Source organism: Brassica oleracea, chromosome C5 (genome assembly GCF_000695525.1).
Source record: "Brassica oleracea var. oleracea cultivar TO1000 chromosome C5, BOL, whole genome shotgun sequence".
Taxonomy (NCBI): domain Eukaryota; kingdom Viridiplantae; phylum Streptophyta; class Magnoliopsida; order Brassicales; family Brassicaceae; genus Brassica; species Brassica oleracea.
Window position 1 is genome coordinate 41,363,423 of NC_027752.1, and position 27,927 is coordinate 41,391,349.

The 27,927-nt window shown below is 39.4% G+C and overlaps 6 protein-coding genes across 7 annotated transcripts; 4 read left to right on the forward strand and 2 right to left on the reverse strand.

Moving 5' to 3' along the window:
• Positions 1–162: 162 nt before the first annotated feature.
• On the forward strand, positions 163–6,428 carry LOC106295079 (ABC transporter C family member 7). Its single transcript, XM_013730856.1, has 9 exons — positions 163–2,710; positions 3,131–3,217; positions 3,298–3,915; positions 3,986–4,150; positions 4,240–4,534; positions 5,102–5,622; positions 5,706–5,769; positions 5,854–6,093; positions 6,192–6,428. Exons 1-9 carry the CDS (start codon positions 386–388, stop codon positions 6,308–6,310), a joined length of 4,434 nt encoding a protein of 1,477 aa, XP_013586310.1. The 5' UTR covers positions 163–385; the 3' UTR covers positions 6,311–6,428.
• A 99-nt stretch (positions 6,429–6,527) lies between these two features.
• LOC106296085 (putative DUF21 domain-containing protein At3g13070, chloroplastic) lies at positions 6,528–10,738 on the forward strand. The gene is made up of 14 exons (XM_013732137.1): positions 6,528–7,414; positions 7,950–8,047; positions 8,145–8,238; positions 8,323–8,400; positions 8,486–8,589; positions 8,670–8,751; positions 8,821–8,960; positions 9,054–9,132; positions 9,238–9,301; positions 9,387–9,478; positions 9,567–9,632; positions 9,748–9,864; positions 9,999–10,181; positions 10,264–10,738. The coding sequence occupies exons 1-14, from the start codon at positions 6,851–6,853 to the stop codon at positions 10,486–10,488; spliced, it is 1,986 nt and encodes a 661-aa protein (XP_013587591.1). The 5' UTR covers positions 6,528–6,850; the 3' UTR covers positions 10,489–10,738.
• Positions 10,739–11,177: 439 nt separating this feature from the next.
• On the reverse strand, positions 11,178–14,924 carry LOC106293363 (protein STRUBBELIG-RECEPTOR FAMILY 4). The gene is made up of 15 exons (XM_013729035.1): positions 14,649–14,924; positions 14,366–14,498; positions 14,207–14,278; positions 14,053–14,118; positions 13,894–13,965; positions 13,736–13,807; positions 13,579–13,650; positions 13,438–13,506; positions 13,298–13,363; positions 12,615–13,218; positions 12,265–12,536; positions 12,068–12,188; positions 11,852–11,988; positions 11,597–11,753; positions 11,178–11,518 (listed from the first exon to the last, which is right to left on the reverse strand). Exons 1-15 carry the CDS (start codon positions 14,737–14,739, stop codon positions 11,456–11,458), a joined length of 2,067 nt encoding a protein of 688 aa, XP_013584489.1. The 5' UTR covers positions 14,740–14,924; the 3' UTR covers positions 11,178–11,455.
• A 988-nt stretch (positions 14,925–15,912) lies between these two features.
• Positions 15,913–19,364, reverse strand: LOC106295472. Its single transcript, XM_013731385.1, has 8 exons — positions 19,088–19,364; positions 18,717–18,754; positions 18,477–18,636; positions 18,179–18,255; positions 17,641–18,087; positions 16,953–17,510; positions 16,664–16,876; positions 15,913–16,584 (listed from the first exon to the last, which is right to left on the reverse strand). Exons 1-8 carry the CDS (start codon positions 19,128–19,130, stop codon positions 16,258–16,260), a joined length of 1,863 nt encoding a protein of 620 aa, XP_013586839.1. The 5' UTR covers positions 19,131–19,364; the 3' UTR covers positions 15,913–16,257.
• A 720-nt stretch (positions 19,365–20,084) lies between these two features.
• LOC106293737 lies at positions 20,085–23,341 on the forward strand. The gene is made up of 7 exons (XM_013729391.1): positions 20,085–20,119; positions 20,200–20,464; positions 20,552–20,770; positions 20,980–21,027; positions 21,345–21,717; positions 21,805–22,920; positions 23,016–23,341. The coding sequence occupies exons 5-7, from the start codon at positions 21,360–21,362 to the stop codon at positions 23,249–23,251; spliced, it is 1,710 nt and encodes a 569-aa protein (XP_013584845.1). The 5' UTR covers positions 20,085–20,119; positions 20,200–20,464; positions 20,552–20,770; positions 20,980–21,027; positions 21,345–21,359; the 3' UTR covers positions 23,252–23,341.
• Positions 23,342–24,178: 837 nt separating this feature from the next.
• LOC106343983 lies at positions 24,179–27,692 on the forward strand. Of its 2 annotated transcripts, none has more exons than XM_013783349.1 (10): positions 24,179–24,429; positions 25,112–25,253; positions 25,357–25,425; positions 25,512–25,628; positions 25,718–25,867; positions 25,955–26,638; positions 26,721–26,780; positions 26,857–26,949; positions 27,033–27,152; positions 27,231–27,692. In XM_013783349.1, exons 2-10 carry the CDS (start codon positions 25,185–25,187, stop codon positions 27,558–27,560), a joined length of 1,692 nt encoding a protein of 563 aa, XP_013638803.1. In that variant the 5' UTR covers positions 24,179–24,429; positions 25,112–25,184; the 3' UTR covers positions 27,561–27,692. The 2 variants fall into 2 exon arrangements, with proteins under 2 accessions (XP_013638803.1, XP_013638804.1); XM_013783350.1 differs by having other exon boundaries at positions 25,112–25,187.
• The last annotated feature ends 235 nt before the right edge of the window (positions 27,693–27,927 follow it).

Below are 27,927 nucleotides of genomic sequence, written 5' to 3' on the forward strand. Positions count from 1 at the left end.
TGTAAGTGTCATTTATTTTCTGTTGTCACTTGTTTTAGCGTATGTGGTACGCAACTATAGCGACATGTCCTCCTGCTTTATAGTGGGTTTTAGGTAGGAATCGCTATATATATATCCATGGAAACAGAGGTCTTGGTCTTCTTGTTTTTTTTTTCTGAGTAGTTTAAGAAGTTGTGTGCTTTTGTTCATGGAAAATACACAAGAGTTTCTGGGAAGGAGAGTTTAAGCATTTTAAAAAGGGCTTGCCTCTTGCGGCGTCAAGAATTATAATTTAATATTGACTGTAATGAATTTGTCTTCGTCATAATATTTTTATTGACGCAGTTGTCTATATGTATGTTGTTCATCGTGTGAGACTTAAACATTTTCTCGTCTCTGTTCCCTAATGAAACAGAGTTACACGATGGACAATACTGTCGACTTTCTCCTCCTTGAATCCATCTACTTTCCAATGTTCTCCATTTTCTCTTATTTGCTTTTGTTGTTGGGTATGTTTGGATCCTGGGTTTACCAAAAAGGGGTGGCTTGTGAAAGTAACGATGGTGTCACGCATGAGAGGTTTAAGAAAAAGTCTTTAACGTATAATAAACTGGTCCTTGTATGTTGTGTCGCTTTCTCTGCCTTGAGTTCTGTGTTGTTGCTGTCAAGTTGCTTCCACCTGCATGCAAATGGTTGGGACCGCAGCAAACTGATGAATCTTGTAGATCTTCTGTTTGCAGCCCTTTCTTGGGGTGCCATCTCTTTCTACCTGTATAGAAATGGTCAAAAGGTTCCTTTTCTGCTTAGAGTCTGGTGGGTTATCTATTTCATGGTTTCTTGCTGCAGTCTTTGGGTAGACATTGTCCTATACAAGAAGCAAGAACTGGAGTCTCTTCACCTCTTAATATATCATGCAGTGGCAGTTACCGTGGGGCTGTTTCTCTGCTATTCATGTTTGCAGAAGAAGCAAGGAGAAGGTGAAAGGATCAACCTACTCGAAGAGCCCCTCTTGAATGGAGGAGCCGAAGAGGTTGATGAGGAGGTTGTTACACCTTTCTCTAACGCTGGGTTTCTAAGCCACATGAGTTTCTCCTGGATGGGGTCTCTGATCGCCTTGGGAAACGAGAAAATCATAGACAGCGAGGATGTTCCTCAAGTAGACGGCAGTGACAGAGCTGAGAAACTGTTTTCGATATTCAGGAGTAAGCTTGATTGGGACGATGGCGAAAGAAGAAGCATCACCACGTTCAAGCTCATCAAGGCGCTCTTCTTTTCAGCCCGGCGAGATATTATCTTCTCGACTCTCTTTGCTTTCGTCTACACGATCTCTTGCTACGTCGCGCCGTACCTCATGGAAACTTTCGTCCAGTACCTGAACGGTAAGAGGCAATACTCAAACGAAGGGTTTGTTTTAGTCACAACCTTCTTTGTAGCTAAGCTTGTGGAGTGCCAAGCGCGGAGGAACTGGTACTTCAGGCTGCAGAAGGGCGGGATCGGAATGAGATCGGTCCTGGTTTCGATGATCTACGAAAAGGGCTTGACACTTCCTTGTCACTCGAATCAAGGACACACCAGCGGCGAGATCATAAACCTCATGACGGTTGATGCAGAGAGGATCAGTGCTTTTAGTTGGTACATGCATGATCCATGGATACTTGTTTTACAAATCAACTTAGCTTTACTGATCTTGTACAGAAGCCTTGGGCTAGGATCAATCGTAGCTTTCGCTGCAACGTTTTTAGTAATGCTTGGGAACATTCCTTTAGCCAAGCTGGAAGAGAAGTTTCAAGGAAACTTAATGGAGTCTAAAGACGAGAGGATGAAGAAAACATCAGAGGTGTTGCTGAACATGAGGATACTTAAACTTCAAGGATGGGAGATGAAGTTTCTTTCCAAGATTCTCGACCTTAGACGCATCGAAGCAACCTGGCTTAAGAAGTTCGTGTATAACTCTGCGGGTATCAGCTCTGTTCTCTGGGCTGCACCTTCTTTGGTGTCAGCAACAGCTTTTGGCGCTTGTATGCTTCTCAAGATCCCTCTTGAATCGGGAAAGATACTAGCAGCTCTCGCAACTTTCCGCATTCTACAAACTCCAATCTACAAACTCCCCGACACGATATCGATGATTGTTCAGACAAAGGTGTCCCTCGACAGGATCGCAGCTTTTCTTTGTCTTAATGATTTGCAGCAAGACGTTGTGGAGAGACTCTCTAGTGGAAGTTCAAAGATGGATGTGGAAGTCAGTGACGGTGCTTTCTCTTGGGATGAGTCTTCTCCCATCCCAATGCTGAGAGACATAACTTTCAAGATCCCTCGTGGGATGAACGTTGCTATATGTGGCACCGTTGGCTCAGGGAAAACGAGTTTGCTCTCGTCCATACTCGGTGAAGTCCCCAAAATATCTGGAGATCTCAAGGTCTGTGGGAGTAAGGCGTACATTGCACAGTCGCCTTGGATCCAGAGTGGGAAGGTGGAAGAGAACATTCTGTTTGGTAAGCCGATGCAGAGGGAATGGTACGAGAGGGTGCTTGAAGCGTGTTCTTTGAATAAAGACTTGGAGGTGCTTCCGTTCCGTGATCAGACGGTGATTGGAGAAAGAGGTATCAATCTAAGTGGTGGACAGAAGCAGCGGATACAGATTGCACGTGCTTTGTACCAGAATGCAGATATCTATCTGTTTGATGACCCTTTTAGTGCAGTAGATGCTCATACTGGTTCACATCTCTTCAGGGTAATAATGTTTCCTTTTCTTTCTGGTTATCTTGACTTGATCATAACCAATGTTCAACAAATACTTAGGTGGTAACTAGGCGCTTAGTACATAACTAGCAACTAGTCGGGGTATATGCCGGGCCTAGGCTTTAACGAATGATTGATTTGTACAAATTTGTAGGTTTGTACTAAAATTTTTGTTTAATTTAACAAATTGAGACTAATTTAGATAGATTTAATCCGATTTAGAATAGTTTAAACCGATTTGAATCGCATAAATCAGATTTTAAGAAAATAATTTTATAGTTTAAACCGATTTGATTTAAACCAATCTTTAATTAGAACCATGATCATAACCTCTTACCATGTTGTATTAATCATCATAACCTCTTACCATGTTGTACTACACATCTCTCATGCATATCTTTCTCTGTAACAGGAAGTCTTGCTGGGGATTCTGAGAAACAAGACAGTCATATACGTTACTCATCAACTTGAATTCCTACCTGAAGCTGATCTTATACTGGTTTGGGACTTGTTTGCTTTTACCATCTTTACATTATTAAATGACATATTTATGATATTGGATATAAATCGTTTTGGTAGGTAATGAAAGATGGGACGATCACGCAAGCAGGAAAGTACAACGAGATTCTCGACTCAGGAACAGATTTTATGGAACTTGTAGGAGCACACACTGATGCCTTAGCAGCAGTTGATTCATTTGAGAAAGGATCTGCTACATCACAATCAACTACAAGCAGAGAAAACAAAGTGTCCGACGATGAAGACAACAAACAAGAGGAACATTTGGGGGCTACTCCGAAAGGACAGCTAGTTCAAGAAGAAGAGAGGGAGAAAGGCGAAGTTGGGTTCAGTGTATACCAAAAGTACATGTCACTGGCTTACGGAGGAGCACTTGTGCCTGTTATATTGGTCGTACAGTCTCTCTTTCAGATTCTGAACATCGGTAGCAACTACTGGATGGCCTGGGTGACTCCTGTTTCTAAGGATGTGAAACCTCCGGTGAGCGGCTCTACGTTGATTATAGTCTATGTAGTTCTAGCCACTGCGAGCTCCGTGTGCATACTTGTCAGAGCAATGCTGGCTGCGATGACTGGTTTCAAGATAGCTACTGAACTCTTTAACCAGATGCATCTCCGCGTTTTCCGTGCCTCCATGTCCTTCTTTGATGCAACCCCAATCGGGAGAATACTGAATAGAGTAAGAACTATCATCTATTACTTACTGATACAAACTCCTTTTCTGATCACTGTGGTTTCACACTTCTTAGGCTTCAACAGACCAAAGTGCCGTGGATTTGAGATTACCAAGTCAATTTTCGAATCTTCTTGTTACCGCTATAAACATTTTGGGAATTATCGGAGTGATGGGACAGGTTGCTTGGCAGGTCCTTATTGTCTTCATCCCTGTCATCGCTGCATGCACCTGGTATCGGGTATTCTTCTTCATAACACTCACAAACTTAGATCAAACCTTAGCTTCATCACGTAGATCTTTGATATTTAATTAAACATATGTATGCAGCAATATTACATATCTGCAGCTCGAGAACTCGCAAGACTATCTGGAATAAGCAGGTCACCTTTGGTACAGCATTTTTCAGAAACTCTTTCAGGGATAACAACCATCAGGAGCTTTGATCAGGAACCGAGATTCCGCAGTGACATCATGAGGCTCAACGATTGTTATTCTCGGCTAAGGTTCCACGCCATTTCCGCAATGGAGTGGCTCTGCTTCCGCCTTGATCTATTATCTACTGCTGCGTTTGCGCTTTCGCTTGTTATCTTAGTTTCTATCCCTGAAGGAGTCATCAATCCAAGTAAAGTTACCTCCCTCTTATCAGTTTTTTCTTTGTATTAGCCCTAGGCATTTGGTTCGGTTCCGGTTTGATTCTTTTGGTTCTTTGTTTCTAGAGGTTTAGAGTCTATTCGGATATTTAGAAAATTCAGTTCGATTTACTTATTTCTATTTTTGGTTCGGATAACAAAGTTGAGAACCAGCTAATATTTGAAGTATTCGGTTCCAGTTCGGTTCCGTTTTTTTGGTTAATTTTGATGAAAAAGTCAGAAAATTCGAATTTATTCGGATTGATTATCCTATATTTTTTAGATTTTTAGATAAAAACTTGGATAATTCGGATGATTTTAAATATTTTGGATAAAAATATATTATGATTGGGTATCCATTTGGTTCTCAGTTCCGGTTCGGTTTTGGTTTTTAGTTCTAGAGATGAGATCAGTTCGGATAATTGATAGGATCCAAACCCGAATCGAGCCTCATTTTTTGGTTCGGTTCTTTGTTTGCGAATAAATATACCTATGCCTACTTTGTATCCATTCACAACTAAATCTTCCTCTGTCTTTCTCTGTGTTCTGGTTGTTAAAAGGCTTTGCAGGATTAGCCGTTACGTATGCACTCAATCTGAATAGTCTGCAAGCCACGCTGATATGGACGCTCTGCGACCTTGAGAACAAAATGATATCTGTGGAGAGAATGCTTCAGTACATAGACATCCCCAGTGAACCGCCTCTTGTGATTGAATCAACTCGGCCTGAAAAATCATGGCCTTCTTGTGGAGAGATTACTATTTGTAATCTACAGGTGAGATATGGGGCGCATTTGCCTATGGTGTTGCGTGGATTGACGTGCACGTTTCCAGGAGGTTTGAAAACGGGGATTGTTGGAAGAACGGGATGTGGCAAATCCACTTTGATTCAAACGCTTTTCAGGATTGTGGAACCAACGGCAGGAGAGATCAGAATCGATGGAGTGAATATCTTGACCATTGGGTTGCATGATTTGCGTTCCAGACTAAGTATTATACCTCAAGATCCAACTATGTTTGAAGGCACGGTTCGTAGTAACTTGGACCCTCTTGAGGAACACACTGATGACCAAATCTGGGAGGTGAGTAGAGACTCTTCTTTCCTTTTGGTGTTCTTGCTGATAGCAAAAGGAAGCTTCTCACACTTTTTTCTTACCTTTTCTAGGCTCTTGACAAGTGTCAACTTGGGGATGAAGTGAGGAAGAAAGAACTAAAGCTAGATTCTCCTGGTTAGTATTAACAAAACTACTGTCGTCGAATTGAATCTCTTAAGCACATTATCTAATGAAAGGAATCTCTTCTTTACATATCAGTTAGCGAGAATGGGCAGAACTGGAGTGTTGGTCAGAGACAACTGGTGTGCCTGGGAAGAGTCTTGCTCAAGAGAAGCAAAGTATTGGTTCTTGATGAAGCCACTGCTTCCGTAGATACTGCCACTGATAATCTGATCCAGGAGACCCTGAGGCAACACTTTTCGGATTGTACAGTGATTACAATTGCGCACAGAATATCATCAGTTATAGACAGCGATATGGTTCTGCTCCTAGACCAAGGTCCTAAAACTTCATATGATCATAATACACTTATACGACGCTTATTTGTTTTTGTATGAAGATTTGTATTAACATTTACTCTGTTATCATAAGTGCAGGGCTTATTAAAGAACATGATTCACCAGCGAAATTGCTTGAAGACAAGTCATCTTCATTCTCAAAGCTTGTGGCAGAGTACACAGCGACTTCTGACTCCAGATTCAGAAGAAGAAGCTAGAACAAAACAAAAAACAAAAATCAGACACAAACGATTATGTTTGTCATGTTTCTTCCCAAAATTTAACTTAAAAGTTTGTAATGAAACAAATTGATGTTTGCGTCTTTCTGATATAATATAAAAAAAAACCTCTTTACAAAGACGTTGACTAGTGGTTGGTGGGAGAAGATAGGGCTATTAGTGTCATTTAACCATTTTTACCACTTGCTCATGGTCTGAAAAAACAATGTGTCGGAGGAAAGGCGCAGCCTTTCTTTTTGGTCTCCGCAACATCACAATCTCGGCCTTGCGCTGCCGGAGGGGTTTCCTCTTTCCAGTTATGAGCCTTAGCTCACAGTTTCAAACTCATCATTTGGTTTTAACTATCCTTGTGGTGAATCAACTCGACACGCTTCCGAGCAATTAGAGAATTGACTTGAGCATAAGGAGGAGCCGTCTCATCTTGTCTTCTTACTTTGTCTCTTCCCACACGTTAAAGGCTTATTGCTGTCTCTGCTTTGTCTTTTAGTTTTTTTTTTTATTTCTAGTATCAGATTCTCTATGACGGGTATGGCACTTGAGTTATCGGTTCTGGGTCGGTCTGTTGTCAGCACAAAAGCCTCAAACTTGAAGAGATATGGTCAAAAACCAAACCTTTCTGGTAGACTTCTCACGAGAGCTGCTGAGCTGCACTGCCCTGTGATGTCGTCTAAAAACTCCACTTTGAGTTTTAGATTCCGACGAAGCTGTGAACTTAGCAGCAGCTACAGAAGTCGCTTTATGCTGTTTAGCTCGAGTCAATGTCACGACGGTGGTAGTCAACGAAGTCCCGATTCTGAGCTGGAGTGGATTAAGGTTTTGCTGAAACGTGGGATTGTTATAGGAGCTGTGGTGTGTGGAGTTTACTTGTATGGATGTAAAAAGGTGTTGGCATCGAGCGGTGTGGTGGAAGCAGGGTATGAGGTGTTTGGTCAGAGCCTAGTCTTGTTCAAGAATGCTTTGCCGAAAATTTACCAGGTTCTTAAGGTTCTTAGAGAGCAAGGTCTTATATTGGCTGCACTGTTCGGCCTCTCAGCGTTCTTCTCTATGGCAGAGACGTCCATCACCACTCTGTGGCCCTGGAAGGTAATATCATGTCCTCCCAGTTCTGATTGTGAGTTCTTTTCGTGTGATTTTACTATTTTAGTAGCACCAATGCTGGAAAAATTGTAGCAATGTTCAGGAAATAGCTAGGCGGCTGGTTAGGCATTTTATTAGAAGATTATTGTTGAGGCGGGAGCCTAGCCTAGACCGACTTTTTTGAACGCCAAGACCATTTTATTACAAATCAGTTTAGAAAAAAATTGTTTCGCTTATACCCGATTTGCCGCCTAGACCGATTTTTAGAACAATAGCATTGAGTTGTTTTGAATATTTATATTCTTTTTGCTGGAAGATAAATTGGATTGTGGAACAGCAAGATTTATTGGCAAAAATATGTTGTTTTAAGTTAGAAAACTTCCATGGATATTAGATTTGAGATTCTTTGAGATGTTATCCGTGGTTGTTTATTGAGAGAGCATTGTGTCACCTCATGTCTCCTGTCTGGGTTCTAGTGTTCTTGTTCACTGATCTGATTGGTTTTTAAAATATTTCTGTTTTGATGTGCGGTTCATCTAAGGTGCGTGAGCTGGCTGAGAAAGAGCCAGAGAATGGTGTATTCAGAATGCTCCGTAGCGATGTTACCAGATTCCTGACGACTATTCTAATTGGAACAACGTAAACGTCTTTTCTCCTAGATGCAATTTGTTTGTTTAATAAGATTGCTTGAAAATCATGTCTCTTATCTTAGGTCTTGTGGTTGGTTGATTTTTAGTGTTGTGAATATTGCGGCAACTGCCCTGGTCACTGAAGCAGCAACGGCTATATTTGGGGAAGCTGGTGTTAGTGCAGCCACTGGACTGATGACGGTACGTATAACTATTTCAATACTTTGCCATATCTGTTAACTTTTAAATCGCTTCCTAAGTTGTTATGCTTGCGTGACTATATAGGTGGCTATATTGCTTCTAACTGAGATTACTCCAAAAAGTGTTGCTGTACACAATGCTCAAGAAGTTGCAAGGATTGTGGTAAGCTTGAGTCAACTGGCATTGGTTTATTACTTTAACAAACTTACGTGCATACATGACGTATGTTGTCTCACTGTGCATCTAGGTCAGGCCAGTGGCGTGGCTTTCCTTAGTATTATATCCTGTGGGAAGAATTGTCACGTATCTGTCAATGGGAATACTGAAACTTCTTGGTTTAAAAGGACGGAGGTATGCATCAGCTTTTCTCCTTGTTGAAAGTGAGTGGATCCAAGTTGTAATTCTCTTGTTTCTTTGTGTGTGTGTGTCAGTGAGCCATATGTTACTGAAGATGAGTTGAAACTGATGCTAAGGGGTGCAGAGTTAAGTGGCGCCATTGAAGAAGAGGAGCAGGTAATACCTTAGCTTTTCGTTTAAAAAATCTGTACAATATCTACATTTATAATAATGATTGCTTTGCAGGATATGATTGAAAATGTGCTGGAGATAAAAGATACACATGTTCGAGAGGTGATGACTCCTCTTATTGATGTAGTTGCTATTGACGCCAGCGGCAGTCTAGTTGATTTCCATAGCATGTGGGTGACCCATCAGTACTCGAGGTAACACAAAATTTCAAAAGCCTTCTTTCTCAATCCTTTTCCTTTTCCTACCTCAAGGGATAAATGATCATGCTCAAATGCTTTTCTTCTCAGGGTGCCTGTTTTTGAGCAGCGTATAGATAACATAGTGGGAATCGCATATGCTATGGATCTTCTAGATTATGTTCAGAAGGTTTTGAATGTTTTCTTTTCTGTCTCTTGCTTCCAGTGGTATCTCTTAGTTTCTCTTAACGTATTTGTGGTGTAGAATGAAATATATCTTATTTGATTCTTGAAGGGTGATCTGCTAGAGAGTACTTCTGTGGGAGACATGGCACATAAACCTGCCTACTTTGTCCCCGGTAATCATCTATGTATTTGCTTTTAATTTTGATACCTACTTCTCAGGGAAGGAATCAAATGATAGATATATGTTATATATTGCAGATTCAATGTCAGTATGGAATCTTCTTAGAGAATTTCGCATAAGAAAGGTTCACATGGCAGTAGTCCTTAACGAATATGGTGGAACCATTGGTGTATGTGCTACTCTCCTTTTATGCTTCTCTACTCTCTTTTTCACAGCTTGCTAATCTCTCTTTCCTCCTATCTAATTTGTTTCTGCAGATAGTAACTCTTGAAGATGTGGTGGAAGAGATTGTTGGTGAAATATTTGATGAAAATGATTCTAAAGTAAGCGTCCTTTGTATCAACTCTTTTACAAATAGTTCTTGAGCTGCTGATATGCTAAACCTATCCTACATAACTTATTTGCCATTAGTAAGACTCTCGTTCCATTACATAATAGGAGGAGATTCAGAAGAAGACAGGGTATATTGTGATGAGAGATGAGGGAGTCTATGATGTTGATGCTAATACATCAATTGATCAGCTATCCGAAGAACTGAATATAAAGATGCCAGAGGTAATGTAGTTTTTTATAGCAGTGGCTTTTATACCTTTTCAGTGCGTCTTCAAGAGCATTCCTCAAGGCTACTTAACATAAGCTTTGGAAAGTATTATAGACTCACAATGTTTGTTTATTTTTGTGGGAAGCAGGGGATTCAGTATGAGACGGTCTCAGGCTTTGTGTGTGAGGCCTTTGGTTATATCCCAAAAACGGGAGAAAGTGTAAAGGTTGTTCTTGAGAAGGAAAATTGGGAAGAGGATGGTGAAGAAGAGGAAGGTAACAAACAGGAGAAGCAGGAGCAGAAGGAAAAGCACCAAATCTATAGAGTTGAGGTACTGAGTGGTCTCATAATCCTTGTGGTTCAGGAAAAGCATCTTAGTTGTTTCGTACTGATAAAAAAAAGTCTTTGTACAGATACTAGCAGGGAATGCAAGAAAAGTGAGTGCTGTCAGGTTTGAAAGAGTCAACGACATGGATCAAGTGTCGGAGGCAAAAGATGTAAGAAGCATGGTTCCTAAGTTTGTGAGGAAATGGAGCAGTGAAGAGGATGATGGGAATTCGTCGTACCAAGAAAAAACCGAGGATGCCGTCTCAGATGATGAACATGTAGTGGCTGATAACAGCAACAAACAACATTGACATTGGGTCAACAGTTCCTTTTTTTTCTTTTTTTTTCTTTTTTTTTCTTCAATATGCTGCATTTTTTTTTTCAATTCTTCTTTTGAAAAGGAAAGAGGAACAACTACGGACGGACATTAGAGATGTCAGAGCTCTTTAACCTAAAATAAGAAGTCAACTCACAAATACAACAAGCTTTCTTCTTTGCTTGAATGTAATAATCAGATAGAACCCACAAACAAAACAGGAGAAAATATGAGTGGTTTGATCATGTGAAGGTTCTTGCTGCCACTGATTGATGAATGTGTCATAAGTCAGTCTTGAACGTGTGTTCTTTTGTTGTATCCGTGTATGCAACTATGATGAACTTTACTTGTGGTCTCTTGTTTCACTTGTAATCAATTTGATATCCCTTGTTTATACTTTCGCTAAGTTTATTTTGTGTGAATCTGTTATCACTATATGGAAAAACAGGAAACTATGCAGTTGAACACATAAGAAAGAGCTGTGAAACTGTTATCATTATAAGTAATTGTATCATTTGAGTTTGTGCTGATAGATTGGACCGATCCAGTTACATTCTGAAGTTGATGATGCAAATAGAAGTGTTGTAGATACAGTTATACTGTTTATATTGGCACAAATCAAACGTTAGGTGATCAGTTTTAAATGTTATTGTTCTACTTCTATGAGACTACGAGTTTTTTTTTCGTTTTTTCTTTTACTTCTCCTCAAATGTATAAAAGATTAACCTAAATGTTAGACAATCATGACCTGAAACAAAACAAAACATAAAACTGAATAATACAATCTCTGTCTCTATCTTTTCCTCCACCATTTTTATACCACCTTTCACTCTATACAAACCTAAATCCAATAGCTTCTTGAGCTCAAGTTTGATCAGAAGTTTCTTAGGTTTTAGCCTCATTCTCCCAAACAGTTATTCTTCTTCTTCTTATCCGTGACATACACAACTTGAGGCACTAGACTATACTAGCCTCTTCAACGCCTCCACCACGTTTGACACTGGTGGCCTAAGTCCAGGCTCCGACTGCAAAAAGAAACAATAACAATAACAATCCAGTCTCAAAAACATATATACACATAAGAGAATCGTCATTGACTATACCATTACGCAGATGGAAACTATATCCGCAAATGCCGAGACAGATTCTGGAACATAGAGTCCACACAAGGACGGATCAACCATCTCCTCCAGAGTGTCCATCTCTTTAAGCTGCGGCTTTGCCCAACGAACTAGTGACTGTTCTGCTTTGGGCCTTTCACTGAAGATTAGAGGAAAACAATAATATTTTCAGATTCTTGAGTCATTGTATCCATTACATCAGAGACTATATTCTAAAAAAATGTTTAATAACTGAACCTGTCATAAGGCCTTCGACCGGTTAGCAGCTCCAGCATCACCACACCAAAGCTGTAGACATCACTCTTTAATGTGTAAGCTGAAGGATCTGTGCATTCTGGAGCATTGTATCCAACTCCAAGGTTCTGACTTGTGCGCTGAAAATTTCAAGAAAGAAGACATTAGACTGGAAACAACTATGTATATCTTAGAATTAATGTTTACAAAGAAGCTCACATGGTGAAAGTTTGCCAAGCCATAGTCTGAGAGGTGAGGAGTTAGCTCACTGTCAAGTAAAATGTTTGATGACTTGATGTTCTTGTGAACTAATGGAGGCGAACACACTTCATGAAGGTACCTAACAAAACAAAGTTTTACTCAGCTGGTTAATTTGTTTAGATGATTGTTGTCAAAGAAATGGTTAGAATAATTACTCTATAGCTTGAGCAGTTCCGAGAGCGATTCGGATTCTTGTGTTCCAAGTTAACGGTCTGCTGAAATCATCGGTCTGGTGAAGGAACCTGTTAAGTGACCCACTAGTGAAATACTCATAAACAAGCATGTTCCTTCCTTGTTCTGAACAATAACCAACAAGCTCAGCCATGTTAGGGTGGTGAATGCTGGAGATGTTGGACACTATGTGTGAAAAATCTTCCACATTCCTTTTCCCTAACAGTGAAGAATCAATCTCTTTCACTGCATACTTCTGTTTCAAAACAAATGTCTGAATAAGATGATGAAGAACAAGAACAAGAGGAAAACGAGAGAGAGAAAAAAAACAAACCCTTCCATCTTCATATTTAGCTTTATACACACGTCCAAGAGTTCCTTCACCAATAAGGCGATTAGGGGAGAAGCCAGAAGCAGAGTTCTGCAGCTCCACAAGCGTAAACGCTTTGACACCGCGCGTGTCAGGAGAGTCTTCAAGGCTAGAGAAACGACCAGAGGTTGCAGCCACTGGTGTTGAAGAAGGTATGAGATGAAAAGTGGGAGAGTTCTTGAAACTGACTGATGATGTTCTTCTAACAGAAGAAGGTTTTGTCTCAGTTGAAGCATTGGAATCTACTGTCTTTTGGCCTTTGAAGTCATCCATAGAGTCGTACTGAAGCACCTGAGAGGGCTGTGGTGTGAAGAGCGGTTTGCTTCTGTTGGTTCCTCCTTTCTCTTCGTCGAAAAAGTGAGAAGAGTGATGAAAGTTCTTTCTTCTAGCGAATAATGCAATCACTCCTGCTGTGAAAATGAGTCCACCTATAGTGGATGCTGCTACTATAAGACCTGTGGTTAGAGCCTTGTTGCTTAATCCAACGCCTCCTGAGTTTCTGTCTACGCGGCGAGTCCCTGGAGGTGGTGAGGGAGGTCTACTGCTTGACCAACGGTTTCCTCCAGTCCTGAACACGAAGTGTAAAGAAAACAAACTTAATATCTTTTGATTGTGTTCAAATAGAGAATGAGAGATGAAAAACATACTCAAGGTTTCCAATGTTCTTCAGCTCGTTTGGGATCCAACCAGTAAACTGATTGTTTGCAACGTTTCTGTCATTGTTCAAGATTCATAAGAATTAGATTAATGAAGGAAAAGGATAGGAACTTGTGTTATTAATACTTACACATCATCGATTTGAGGAAGGTCCCTGAGTGAATTTATAGAGCCTTTAAATTGATTGTCTTGCAAATGACTGTTAAAGAGAGTAAATGGTGAGTAACAACAATACAAGAAACTACTTTCAAGTGTCTTCTTCTAGTCTTACATTGTTTTAAGTCCTGTTAGGTTAGCAAAACTCTGTGGTAGCTTTCCTGTGAGTTGATTAGAAGACAGATCACTGCAGAAACATAGAATTGGTTAAGTTAATGAATTCTCTTCACAGTTAGAATGTGTGTGTGTGTGTGTGTGTGTATGTGACTCACATTGTTTCAAGTTTTGGAAGCTTTTGAAACATGTCACTAAGTTCACCATTGAGGTTGTTACGACCAAAGTTTCTGAGCAATAAAAAAACAAGAACGTGTATTAAGCAAATGGTGATATACTTTGGGGAAATGAACTCAAGTAAGTGTCTATGGCTTACAGGTAAGTGAGGTCGTTCATGAGAGACACAGAGTATGGCACATTACCGTTGAAGTCATTCTCAGAGCCATCTCTGCATTTGAAGAAAATTTCACATACAGCCTCTAACACATTGTGCAGTGAACATCAAAAGAACTTGAAAAAAGGTTCTATTACTTACAGATAAACAAGATTCTCAGGAAGCTGGTAAGGTAAGTTTCCGTTAAGATTGTTCTTGCTTACATCACTGTTTTTATAATGACAAAAACATAACGTGTAGTTTAAATACCAACCTAAACATGATGATCAAGAATCAAGATGTTGAGAGTTCTTACAGGTAAGTGAGTGATTTCAAGTTTGCAAGCTGGTAACCTAAAGATCCACTGAGTCCACGTCCTGACACCTTTCTGCAAAGAACAGAAGGAGAAACAAATCAAGAATCGGTATAGAGAGAGAACCATATGATCAGATGAGGGAGAGAGGAAGTAACAAACATTTCAGTAACAGAAGAGCCCTTGCAAGTAATGCCATCCCATGAGTCACCACAAGGATCACCTCCACTCGAAGACCAGCCATTGAGTTTTGAAGGAGAGTTCATGCTCTTATAAGCGTCATTAAGAGCCGAAACTACAAAGATCCATATAACCATTTATGAATTATGATCAACACATAAGATGTTTTGTTACATAACCATTTAATAACCCCTTTTTTTTCTTAAATAAAAATGACCTCTCTGAAATAACAGAAAAGGTTTGATAGATTGAATAAGACACTTACCATCTTGGCTATCTGTTTTTGCAAGAACATGGGACGTGAAGAATCCTAAACATGCAATACAAAGTATTATCGGATGCAGAGTGGGTGCCATTTTGAGCTTTTAGAGATCAAGAATCTGCGGGAAAGCAAAAGAGATGATCCAAAGAGAAACCCAGCGCTGGTTCCGGGTTTCCTTGGGGATGAAGGAAACACAGGAAAACCAAAGGAGAGGAAGCTAGATAGGTCATGAAAAGAAAGAAACAAACAAATTTGGAAATGGGAGGTGTGGCAGTTAACCAAAAATGGCAAATTTAGTTTCTTTCTTCTGTTAATTGTTTTTTGTTATGAGGTTAATGAGTGAAAAGGCGAATAAATCTGGACGTGTGAATAGAGAAATGTACAGCTAAAAATGAAAGCAGGCACCGAAACATTAGGAGAGAGACTACAACTGTTGTCCCAGTCCGATCTAACTGCAAACACACAATTAGCATCAAAGTAGTTTCAACGTTTATTCAAGCACACGTGTGAACCCATCAACAACACAACAGAAGAAAAAAAAGACAAGGTTTGTCTGAATATAGGTTTGGTCTGAATATATGTTCTCTAAGCTAATACATAATTACATACTCCCTATTAGCCATGAGCATTCGGTTCGGTTCTGGGGAAGAATTCGGTTCCAGGTGTATAGATAAATCATTTTTATATCCAATAGGTACTTATAAGATTTCGGTTCGATTCTGGTACACATTTAATATGTGAATCAAATATATATATATATATTTGAACTCTGGTTGGATTGACGAATATGTAAGTGTGAAATCACTAAACCACTTAGATTAACATGTTAGTGATTAATATGTAAGTGTTAATCTAAGTGGTTTAGTGATTTTACCCTTATATATTCGTCAATCCAACGAGAGTTCAAGTTACTAAAATGTTAATTTTATAAGTATTTACTGTATATTAATATAGAAATAACATATATATTTATAATATAAAAAAGAATACATAAAAGATAATTTGGTGTTCTCACTTTTCATGTCCAACCAAAGTTTGAGTGGGTTTGATTACATTTTACTTTATATCAAAAAGTTTGATACTTGTTTTTCGGATATTCGGGTACCTGTTCGATTCCGATTCCGGTTCGGTTATTTCAGATATAGAAATATAACAACCATTCGGGTATTTGAGGTTTCGGTTCGGTTCCGTTTTTTTTTTTTTTGCCCAGGGTTACTCCCTTTTGTAAATTACTATGCGGACAAAAAAATGTAACATAACTCAGAGATGGTAAACGCTAAGAGCTTTTGATTAACGGGTGTAATCTGCATGTTTATTACATACTGACTTCAAAGATATATGAAGCAACTTTACAAGAGCAACATTATATTGTCTTTCATACATCTTCTTATCAACCCCAAAGAGATATGGGTACATAACATTGAAATAAGGGAAATGAATCAAATTTGGCTAATAGGGAACATAAGAAGAGCCAAAAGAGGCTTTTACTTTACACAAGAAACTAGACTTTGTCAGACGCGAAGTTTCTTTTTAATACCCTTCTTAGAACAAACAAGAGATCATTATGGAAACTGAAAACATAAGTCTTTGCTAATTTGTTGTCTTTTACTTACTAGTTGGATTGACTGACAGCCACCGTTGTTGTAGTTGCATCAGGAGATGAACTTGTCTTTCCTGATTCTTTGCTTCCCTCGTCCAACCGGACAACCTGAGCAAAACTTTTGGACATGTTCTTGATCAAGTCTGTCTGCAACGCAGCAGAAGAGGGTTTATCTCCGCTTTCCACTACTCCAGATGGCAAGCTTGGCTGTCTTCTCGCCTTCCGGTCTTGAATTATTTTCTCCCTCTCTTCATAAAACTCAAAATCATCCAAGATTGACGTCTCAGCATCATAGCTCTTGAATATCTTCAGCATCTCAATCCCCTGCTCCAGTTTCACCTGTAGTTTATTTTGTTCGGTTGAGAATATGCAGTGGTTTCAAAAAAGAGGTATCTTTAAACAAGAAGAAGCTACTTACTTCTTGAGTGTCTCGACTATTAGTCACGGGCTTATTGTCATTGTTTTCCAATATAATATGGCGGAACTGACTGTTTGGAACATCTTTGATAATATGCCACTTCACCGGGAACTGGCCACTCCATTTGTCTTGTTGCCAGTAATCAACGCTCTTCTCAAAATCCACAGGTCCAATCATCTCGGCCACGCCACAGAACTGAGAGCTAGCGTTTACCTGCAGTTCACAACAAAGTAAGCAAATCTGCAGACAGAAAGGCAAATTAGTTTATTGCTTGATTTAGATTTCGTACAGAGAACAGAAGAAACACTGGACATGGTTCTTTCTCTTCCTTGGCCTCACGATAAGCAGCATCAAGTTTTTTGTTGCCATTAGCAGTGCTAGCCCATACATTGTATTTGATGCTCTTGTGAACGTTGTCTTCACTGTAAGACTTGATTATGAATAACTTAGCGTCATTGTAGTCTGTGACAAAGTCATTACTATTGTTGTTGGAGTCCTCATGTTCTTTTGTACTGCCTTTGTTATGTTTCTTAGTGTCAGCAGAAGAATCAAGCTCCTCTGATGATACCTGAGTCTTGGGCTTTGAAGCTCTTGGTCCTCGGTTTTGCTCGTTGAGGATATCAAAGTTACCATTATAACCGCCACCAAGGGATGATGGATCATTGACTCTTCCACGTCCTCGAATGTTGTCAACGCCAATCCATCCTTGGTTTCCCATCCCAACATTAGAAATGAGTCTACTTCCATAGTTAGAGCCTTGACCATGACCACCACTATGCATGTAACCTCTGTTGTAAGAGTTCGAACCAGATCCATAACCGTAAAACGATCTCTGTCTCTGTGAGCCCTGACAAAAAAAGGAAAGGGAACCACTTTCAACATATATGGGCGGATCTGAGATTTTGGAGACTATATACATTTATAAGAACTTTAATTTAAAAAAAAAATCATTATTTAGGGACTTATAATGAACAAACCATGGGAATGTTGTGGCCATATGATCCAAATGAACCGAGTGGCTGAGGAGATAAAGCTGGTGAAACATGAGAAGAATGTCTGTGCATATCAGAAGGCTTGGACCAATCAGACCATATCCCCCCATCAAAGCCTTGCTGCCACTCAGGGAAACCAAGGTTTGGCTGGTTTCCATTAAACGGCCCAATAGGATGAGGGTGGTAAGATGGTCTTGGTCCTCCCATGTTATCGCCTTGTTGGTCAACACCGACAAGGCTGGTGAGCTCTGGCTGAGTTGGAGAAGATATATATTGCATGCTAGGAGGAACTACCTGCTGGTAATAAGGTGAATACAACTGTCCCTCGGAAGGTAAGGGGCTTGCAGCAGGGGAATATGGTCCATATGGCATTTGAGGGTTGTATCCGTATCCTGTTTGGTATACCAGAGAGGCATTCTCATTGAAGCCAACCTGGTTTTAATCAGAGAAAGGGATATGAACAACTTTGGAGAGTTTAAAAAAAAAAAAAGAGATCCAAAAAGAGAAGTTTCATAGTACACACAGGAGATGTGATGTCCAGTCCCTCAACATTGACATAGGAAGAGTAGTCGTCCCATTCACCTGTGGGGTTTTCATAACCTGGCTCCCCAAACATACATAGGAATCACCATTAGCTTCTATACATCCCATAAACCAATTCAAGAACTAGAGTAGTGGTTCATGGTTAAGGGCTTATGTTATTTCTTTTTTATTGCCACTTATACTTACAACCACTAAGATATGACCTCAGAAGATAGAGTGTATTTGGGATCTGATCAGAGAAGCCAAGAAAAAGAGAGGTAGATGAATGAGAAACCAACCTGTGTAGTAAAAGCCTTGAGCTTGAGGAGAGAGGATGCTGCTAGGTAAGTGTCCAGCAAGATCACCTGTTATGCCATAAGGTCCAGACAGTGGAGCAACTTTTGCTGGATGAACTACAACTGCAGATTCTTGGGAGGACTCATTGTTTGCCGGCACCGGCTGCAATAAAGAAAAAAGACAAACAAAGATATGAACTTATATCCTCCGAGAATCTTCATTATAAAAACCAGATCAAGTACCTGCTCCTTCATGATGTCCAGATTAGCAGGTTGCTCCTCTGTGCTCATTCATTAAACGGTAAAACTTAAATAAGTCGGTGGAACAAGATAAAGAGATCTTGCAAACAAAAGAAGATCTTAGTGAAACTAAACCAACAACACACAAATAGCAAGTTTCCAAGCCTAAGATAGAAAGAGCATAGATCCCAGATCTTAGCAAAAAGGAGATGGAATTCTCCACTAGAATTATGCTCTAGTAAACAACCACAAATCCAGATCAACACGTCAAAAAAACATGACTCAGCCCCCACGTCAACGAAGGATAGGCAGAGAGATAAAAGGAAAAGGAATCAAATTTAGGAGAATTGAGAAGATGGGTCAGTGATGTTTACCTGAAGGAATAAGATCTGTGGCGTGTGAAGGAGTCGTTGCCATGAATCTGATCGAAAGGCCAAGATTAAGGATCTGATTGTAACAAACAAAACAAAAAAACAAAAAACAAAAACAGAATCTTTATAGATAGAGAAGGATAGAGGATCTTTCCATATATGTGTGAAACAAATACGTAGGTTGGGTAAAGAAGCCAAATACTTTGGTAATAAGATTACAGTAAAAAAAAATCAAGTTTGCTTTTGTATGTTTTGTTTTGTATAAAAAGGGAACAACTTTGTTGCTATTAATGATGCAAGGCTTTTAACTTGTGGTTAATGTCGTCTTTAAAGAGATAAGAGGAAAGTAATGGGCATTGCTTCTCGTCCCTTTCCTTTTCTTTGTTTGAAAATGGAAACTACTATGATCTCTTTCCTTTTTTTTAGTTCTCTTGGGGACTCCGAGAATCTTTTTTTTTTCCTTCTTCTTTAAATATTCATTATGTCGTGGATATGAGTAATGATCCTAACTTTGTATGTATGATTGGATCTCAGTGACCAAAAGAATTTAAGGCAAAAGGCGCACAACCACTTGACTCTTACGTGGTGGGTAAACTAACGGTTTCAACGAGTGAGTGAGTTACACTTGATGTAAGAGCGCGTAGCGTTAGAAAGACGGTCCAGACCAATCAGGCAAAGACAAGGAGCACACTCCCGTGAAAGTGTGTTGAGCTTTCTTATGCAGGAGTTACAAAAAAATTACAAGACTTTTATCATCCTATCCTCAGGTCCGTTTCTATTCCTCTATCCTTGGGTAATAAGTAACTCAGACAGCCGTTTAATTTGTTACTCTATTATTCCATTTTAAACTTGTTCTGTTTGTTTGGATTTTAATTTCAATTTGGCATTTTTTTTGTCAAAGACTGGAACACTGGATTAACACTTAACCGTGTGTTGCTTCAAAATTCATGTAGAGACAAACCATTGCCAAGGCTGTTCTGAAGCTCGTGAATGCTGAGGGCTTTAGGATCTTATCATGTAAAAAATAAATTACAGGTACTAAATTAGTTTTGCGTCTGACCAATTTTTACAAGTACATAATACCAAATTAGCTCAATATCTCTGATAATCTGTAGAACTATAGACTAGCTGGTGAGAAGAAGAATGTTAACTCAGTGGAAAAGAAACTGGCTTTGAGTAACAGTGATGCTGATGAGAAAAAAAGAAAGAAAGGGTGGATGCATTGTGTTTCTTGCTTGGTTTCTGGTTTACATATTGGATCTCCCCAGTAATGTCTTAACATTATCCTTAAAGTGTGACTCTCTTCTTCCATGGACAGGGGCAATACAATTAACTATGCAGATGGAAGTTCAAAATCAATTGCATGAACAACTCCTGGAGGTAACACCCATCACACTTTAGTTTCATCAAAAGAAATGTTACAAGATTTTTCATGATAACCAATCCCTTAAATTGAACAACGTGCAGGTGCAACTGGTGCTTCAGCTAGGAATAGAAGAGCATCCTAAACACTTGGAAAATATGTTGGAAGAACCGAAGAATCTCTGCCTCAGCCTTCATCATCTGCAAAGAGCCTAGCTTCTAAATCCGAACACGATAAATGTGAATCCTCTCAGAAACGTCGCAGGCTTTAGAACAACGCTGAGTCTGAAGATCCTGAGAGAGGTAGCAGGTTTCTTCAAATGTGTGAGTATAGTCTAGATACTCAAAAGGAAGATGTATGTAATGTTAATGTTAATGTTAATGTTAATGATATGACCTTTTTATCTGACGCGTGTAAACTTATGAAGTAAGTAATGGACTTATCATTAATTACAAAATTATCTACGGAGATAAAACAAAGGCCTCAGCTTTCCCCCCCCTCTCTAAAACAAGGGTTTCATTTTATCTTCCAGGGTTTGCTGTCTCTCTTGTTATCCGAGAGACTCGGCGCTTAGACTCAGGTAATCTCTCTGATCACAGTTCCAAGCGTTAGATAAACAATGCGTTCGTTTCTGTGAAGAAAGTTGTTTGCTTTGATCTTTTCTTTTATCACTAAGGTTCGAATTTTTTTGACTGATGGTTAATAGTTTCTACCATTTAGTTTTAACTCATTTGATGGTTGCTTGAGAGCATTATAAAGTTCAAAACTCTCGTTTTTTCTTCACTCTCTCTGTCTCAATGAACATGCAAGGTTTCGATCAGACAAGATCGGTTTGCAGTGCATGTAATGGGCTGGTTCTAAGTCTCTGATTCACTCACTGTGTTTTTCTTTAATTAGGTGACTCTTTGAATCATGGACATTCATGATCACGGAGTTTGGGTGAACGAGAACGAAAGGCGTGTTAGATGCAAACACTGCGGTAAAGAAATGACCGGCTTGAACCGTCTCAAACGTCACTTGAGTGGTACGAGTAGCCGTATGACTCCCTGTACTCAAGTTACACTGACCATTAGAGAGGCGTTTCGTGATGAGGTTACTAAGGAAGAGTCTGATCTCACCGCTGCTAAGAGTAAAAGAGTTGGGGAAGTCCAAATGGGTAATGATCATAAGCGTGGAAGAGAAGAAGAAGAAGAAGAAGAGGATTCATCCAGAAAAAATGAATCTGCTGAGAACGAGTTCTTGTTGTCAAACAAAGCCCAAAAGTGCATTGGTCGGTTCTTTTATGAACACTGTTTCGATTTTTCATCTGTGGATTCCCTAAGCTTCAGAGAAATGATTGCTGCAACGTCTCTTGTAGGTGAGATGAAGCTTAAGATCCCTGATTCTGAAGAATTAAACGGATGTATGCTTCAAGAAGCGGTGGAGGAAGTGCAAGATCATGTGAACAAGATTAAAGACTCATGGGCCATCACAGGCTGCAGCATCTTGCTGGATGCTTGGGTTGACCAGAAAGGCCATGATCTGGTTACTTTCGTCGCAGACTCTCCAGCGGGTCCAGTGTATCTGAACTCCTTCTATGTTTCTGATATCAAGAAAGACGTCGCTGCCTTAACGTCGCTAGTGTATGGGGTTGTTGAGGATGTTGGAGTGCATAACGTTGTTCAGATCATTGCTTGTTCAACCTCTGGCTGGGTTGGTGAGCTAGGCCAGTCTTTCAAGAGCAACAACCTAAACGTCTTCTGGTCCGTGAGTGTGTCCCACTGCTTCGAGCTTATGCTGGTGGAAATTGTGAAAATGGAGTCGTTTAAATACATACTTGAAAAGGTCAGTAACATCACAGAGTTCATCAACAACAATAGAGAAGATTCTCAAGGCATGACAGTCTCCTCCTCTGAGTTTGAGTTTGTTAAGCCGTATCTCGCTGCAGGGACCATTCTCAAAGCCAAGAACAACTTGGAAGCCATGGTTGCTTCTCCAGATTGGAACAAAGAAGAGGGGACAACAGTGTCCACACTGGTGAAGGATTCTTCCTTTTGGGAATGTGTTGAGAGGCTTGTGAAGTCCACATCTCCTCTGATTCGAAGCCTACACTTGTTCTCTACTGTCTACAACAGTCAGCATGCTGGATATGTCTATGACACTATGGATGGGATCAAGGAGAGTATAGCCAAGGAACTCAACAACGAGGAACTGTGTTACAAGCCGTTATGGCGTGTGATTGATGATGTCTGGAACAACCACCTCCACAGTCCTCTTCATGTTGCCGGTTACTTTCTGAACCCGGCTGCTTTCTACTCGACTGACTTTCAGAATGACACAGAAGTTACAACTGATTTTATCTCAGCATTGGGCTATTTAGTACAAGAATGTCAAGTTATAGCTAAAATTGGCAGACAGCTTAAGATGTATAGGCTCGGTAAAGGTTGCTTTAATGAGGCCAGTCAAGCTGATAAGATCACTGGAGTCATTCCAGGTGTGTGAACTTCTTGATTTTTTGATGTTGTTGTGTTGTTGAACCGTGAAGCAAAGGGTATTGTCATTTATTTTTTGAATCTCTCTTTGTTGCAGGTGAGTGGTGGGCTCAGAAGGCGAGCGAGCACCCAGAACTGCAGAGTTTCGCAGTTAAGGTTCTGAGCCAGACATGTGAAGGTGCTTCGAGGTACAAGCTGAAGAGAAACGTAGCAGAGAAGCTGCTGCTCAGCAAAGGAGTGAGCCCTTGTGAGAAACAGCACTTGGAAGAATTGGCATTTGTTCATTACAATCTTCATCTGCAAAGCTCAAAGCTGCAAAGCCAAACTAAGTGAAGGAGATTGTGCTGCAAGACTTTTGTATGGACTCTTTTTTTTTTTTTTTGTGGATGTGCATATTTTAGTTTTTTAGTTTGTGTATTCATCAAAGCTCATCTTTTGATACAATGCTAATGTAAACTCATATTTTGAATCAATGCTGATGAATTGATCATATGTGCTTTCTAAAGTGTGATGATTTAGGAAAATATACACATGAATCTAACAGGTATAAGACAAAAACAAAATAGTATACAAAGAATTTTTTTCAACACCATGATATATTCTGAGAAAGTTGTGTTGGTTACTCGTTGTCTTTTCAAATTTCAAATAGGGAATATAAAAATCTGTGAATAATACTACACATTGTCAACATGAAAAACAAAACAAGCCAAGAAAAGGGAATCAGGCTCCAGTCCACTAAATTCTAACCACAAAGCGACAAAAAAAATCTTAGTTGTTTTTTTGCATGTGAGAATGCTTTAATATTTTTTGGTTTTCTCAAAGATTGTTTTATTCTTCTCTTCTTTTTTCAGTTTAATTTACTTTTGAGATTTTGAACAAAAAAAAAATTTACTTTTGAAATTACTAAGAAAAAGACATCAAATTCCCAAGTGCCCGTGTAGATTGAAAGCAGTATGTTACAGATTCTCTTCTGTTCTGTTCAACTGTATCTTTGTCTAACCAGCGGGGTTGGCCTAGTGGTGTTGAGAGAGCTTCGGCTTTAATACGCACCCGGGTTCGAACCGCTGGCCAGGTAATTGGGGTATCTAATTCCTCATAGTACCAAATGGTCCGCTTCGCGCCGAGGGGTTGGCCCCTGGGGGGTGGAAGTCCCTCCGGGTTAATCAAAAAAAAAAAAAAACAGTATCTTTGTCTTCTACTTTAAGTCATTTACTTTGATTCATTATTGGATAATAATAAGAAAAACTAGTCATTTTCTTAGTTAGCATTAACTGTTGAGTCGGAAATCAGAATAGAGATTTTATTTTTGAATTTCAAATTGAGAAACTTTTTAAGATTGCGAAATAAATAAGACGGCCTATGCTCTTTATTTGACACCTAAGAGATAGAGATTAGTGTGGGAGAATCTAGCAGAAACTTTCAGAAGAAGCTAAGGGTTTTGGTTCTCGAATCACATAGCTCTTCTTCTCTATTCTTCTCGGATTCTTGAAAGAGTTGAAGAAAAACAAAAGGTTTGCTTTTGTTCCCACTGTTTCTTTCTCTTCTCCTTGGTTGAGTTATATGTTGTTGCAGAAAATTGGTTACATTTTCTATGATTCAAAGTTTCAATCTTTTTTCCTTTATTATGAGTCATGACTATTGATGTTGGTATATTCATAAAGTCAATTAGAAAGATTTGTTCTTTCATAGACCCACTTGATATGTCTTTAGCTTCTTATTTCTTTCTGTCTTCTCTTTTCATCAAAGTTTGTCTAATTTCTCTCTTTTTTTTTGTAAGGCAATAATAGTACATTCCAAGTTCAAAAGCCTTCATTTTTTAAAGGAAAAGAACAAAAATCAAACACATATTCTAGAATTGCATGTTCAAAGGTTGTATCTTTTGGTTTAGCTGGTTCACTGAGTTAACATTTCAATGTGAAATTTTTGACCATGTGATACGTTTAGCTGTCTAGTCATTTTTAAACAAAACATGTTGCTGTTCTTGTTTTTCTGTAACTATAATTATATTTGTCCTTATTAGATGTTCACAGGTGTAACAGTGTCTTGTCTTGCCTCTTCATCTTGTACTGAGAAAATTCCATTATCAAAACTCCATCATTTGATTAGTATCTTGTGCTTAAGAGACAACCACATTGGTCTTTTCCTCTAAAATGTTATCTTAACTCATTTACTATTTGATCTGGTTTTGTGCAGGGATTATGTCATTTTGTACTTGAAAGAAGAATCTGAAGCACAGTTGTTGAAGAAGTTCCATAATTTTGTTTTTATGGTAATAACTACCAAACTCCAGATCCTTAGGATGTTTGACTCTCAAGTTTTGAAATCTAATTCAGGGGTATGAACGTACATTAAGTCTAAGATTGTACATGTTGAATGAATCTATGCAGTTATTAAACAACAATAAGATCTTGCTTCCTTGCTTGCTTAATTGTGTACAGGGCATAGAGAGATGCCAAGAGTCTACAAGTGGGGAATCGTTTCTGTATAGATACCAACTTGAAGAGGATGTGAGCTTATGAACTCAAAGAAGAGTCTGCATTTTCTACATAAATTGCAATGTTTTGCCAATTCTGAAAGAAGTTTTATGTTGCAGGTAAAAAGATTGCAACTACAACTACAAGAAGAAATAGAGCTGCACACTTTTCTAGAAAGCGTCATGGAGAAAGATCCTTGGCAGCTATCTTCTTCTTCTTGTAGTGTTCCACATCAAGTATGCTCCCCCTCATCTCATCCCATTATGATTACATTTTAAAAAAAATTACCGTTTTGTTTAAATGATGATTCTGAAAAATTGGGCAGGCTCAAGAACTGCTTTCCAATATATCCACCCTAGAGACTGCAGTCACCAAGCTAGAGCAAGAAATGATGTCTCTGAACTTCCAACTTAGCCAAGAAAGAAACGAGAGAAGACTAGCTGAATATCATTTGACACACTCAGCTTCTCCACCAGTATGTATCTCCTTTATATAAAAACTCATCATTGTCTTGTTTTTGTTGTAATCTAGATTGGTGTGTAACTATTTATTAGTTATGCAGAACATTTCTTCTTCCTTGATATATTTGAATCATTCGGATTCTGAACTACATCGATCAGCAGAAGACAGTTCATGCCAAAACCAAGACTCTTCATCTGAATCATCTCAGGCAGAATCAACTGTTAAGAAGAGTAACCAAATTCTTGAGAAGAGACTAATGAGAAAGACAAATGGGAGGAAGCTACTTAAGTACCTGTGGGATCACCCTAATCTACTCTCTGAAGAAATGGTGAGATGTATGAAGAACATCTTCATGTCTCTTGCTGATCAGACAAAAGCATCCTCAAACGAGAGCCAACTCCTCTCACCGGTGGCATCACCAAGGGGGCATCTATCAAGCTCATCATCCTGGTGGCCTTCAACAGAACGGTCAAAAATCTCTTCATGGGTGCAAAGCCCTCAGATAGATATCCAAAGTAACAATAATGTCTTGGCCGCCACAGGAAACGTCTTTGATCCTTACAAAGTTCGTGGGAAGTTAAGCTGGGCCGAGATTGGAAACTACGGTTTGGCGTCCGAGGTTTCTTGGATGTCTGTTGGGAAGAAACAGCTTGAATATGCTTCTGGTGCATTGAGAAGGTTCAGGACACTGGTGGAGCAGCTTGCTAGAGTAAACCCAATCCATTTGAGCTGTGATGAGAAGCTAGCTTTCTGGATTAACGTTTATAACGCTTTGATCATGCATGTTAGTTCCTTTTTTTCTCCTTCTACTTCTCAAAAACCTTTTCTGAATTGTAATGAATGCTTATCAGAGTTGTCGTATGCAGGCGTACTTGGCTTATGGTGTGCCAAAAAGTGACTTGAAGCTCTTCTCGTTGATGCAAAAGGTTATATTATCACTTAAAAATAAGCTTCTTCTCATTGTTCTTGCCTTCTCTTATTCCTTTTATGTTTGCTCCACAGGCTGCCTATACGGTTGGAGGACACTCATATACTGCAGCTGCAATGGAGTATGTTATACTAAAGATGAAACCGCCTACGCACAGGCCACAAATTGTATATTAAGCTTTTACTCCGGTGTTCTTTTTTTTGTGTGTTTTCAGAACCAGTTAACATTTGATCTGCCTTCTTATGTGTAGGCTCTGCTTCTTGCCATCAACAAGGTGAAAGTATCAGAAGAGCAACGTAAGGCAAGCATTGATAGACATGAGCCTCTTCTCTCCTTTGCCTTAAGCTGCGGAATGTACTCTTCCCCTGCGGTAAACTAACTATCTTTCTTTCTCCTTGTGTTTGGCATAAAGTATGGAATGTGAAGTCTAAAGACTTTTGTGTTGCAGGTGAGGATCTACACAGCGAAAAGAGTGAAGGAAGAGCTACAAGAAGCTCAAAGGGAGTTCATACAAGCATCGGTAGGGCTGAGCAGCAAAGGGAAGCTCTTGGTACCCAAAATGCTCCACTGTTACGCAAAGAGTTTGGTGGAGGATTCGAACTTGGGGGTCTGGATATCGAAGTACCTTCCACCACATCAAGCAGCTTTTGTGGAACAGTGCATCTCTCAGAGAAGAAGACAAAGTCTTCTCTCCTCACGTAACTGTGGAATACTCCCCTTTGACTCTCGTTTCAGATATCTGTTTCTACCTGACAACAACAACAACTCCTGTGTGTAATAACCTTTTAAAAGCTCTGCTTCGTGTTCATCAGCATGTATCATTATTGTTCCCAACTTAGCTTTGGAGCTTATCAGTGTACATTTTTCAAATAATGTATATGAGAAAAGAAAGTTATTTTTTCTTTTATTTTTTTGCATGAACATGTAACTTTGAAGAATCGTTAAGCTTCTTCTAGAAACAAAACATACTAAGGTGTTGTTCGTTTGCTCAGTCAGTCAAATGATCCATCTGCGGGAAGATGGATATTGGAATGGATGAGCAAAAGGTGCCATGGGGTGAGGAATATCCCAAGTCTCATGTAAGACAACTAAATGCACCCCGAGGTGCTGCCGAGGAACTAGAAGACTTTCTCGAGCACAAGATA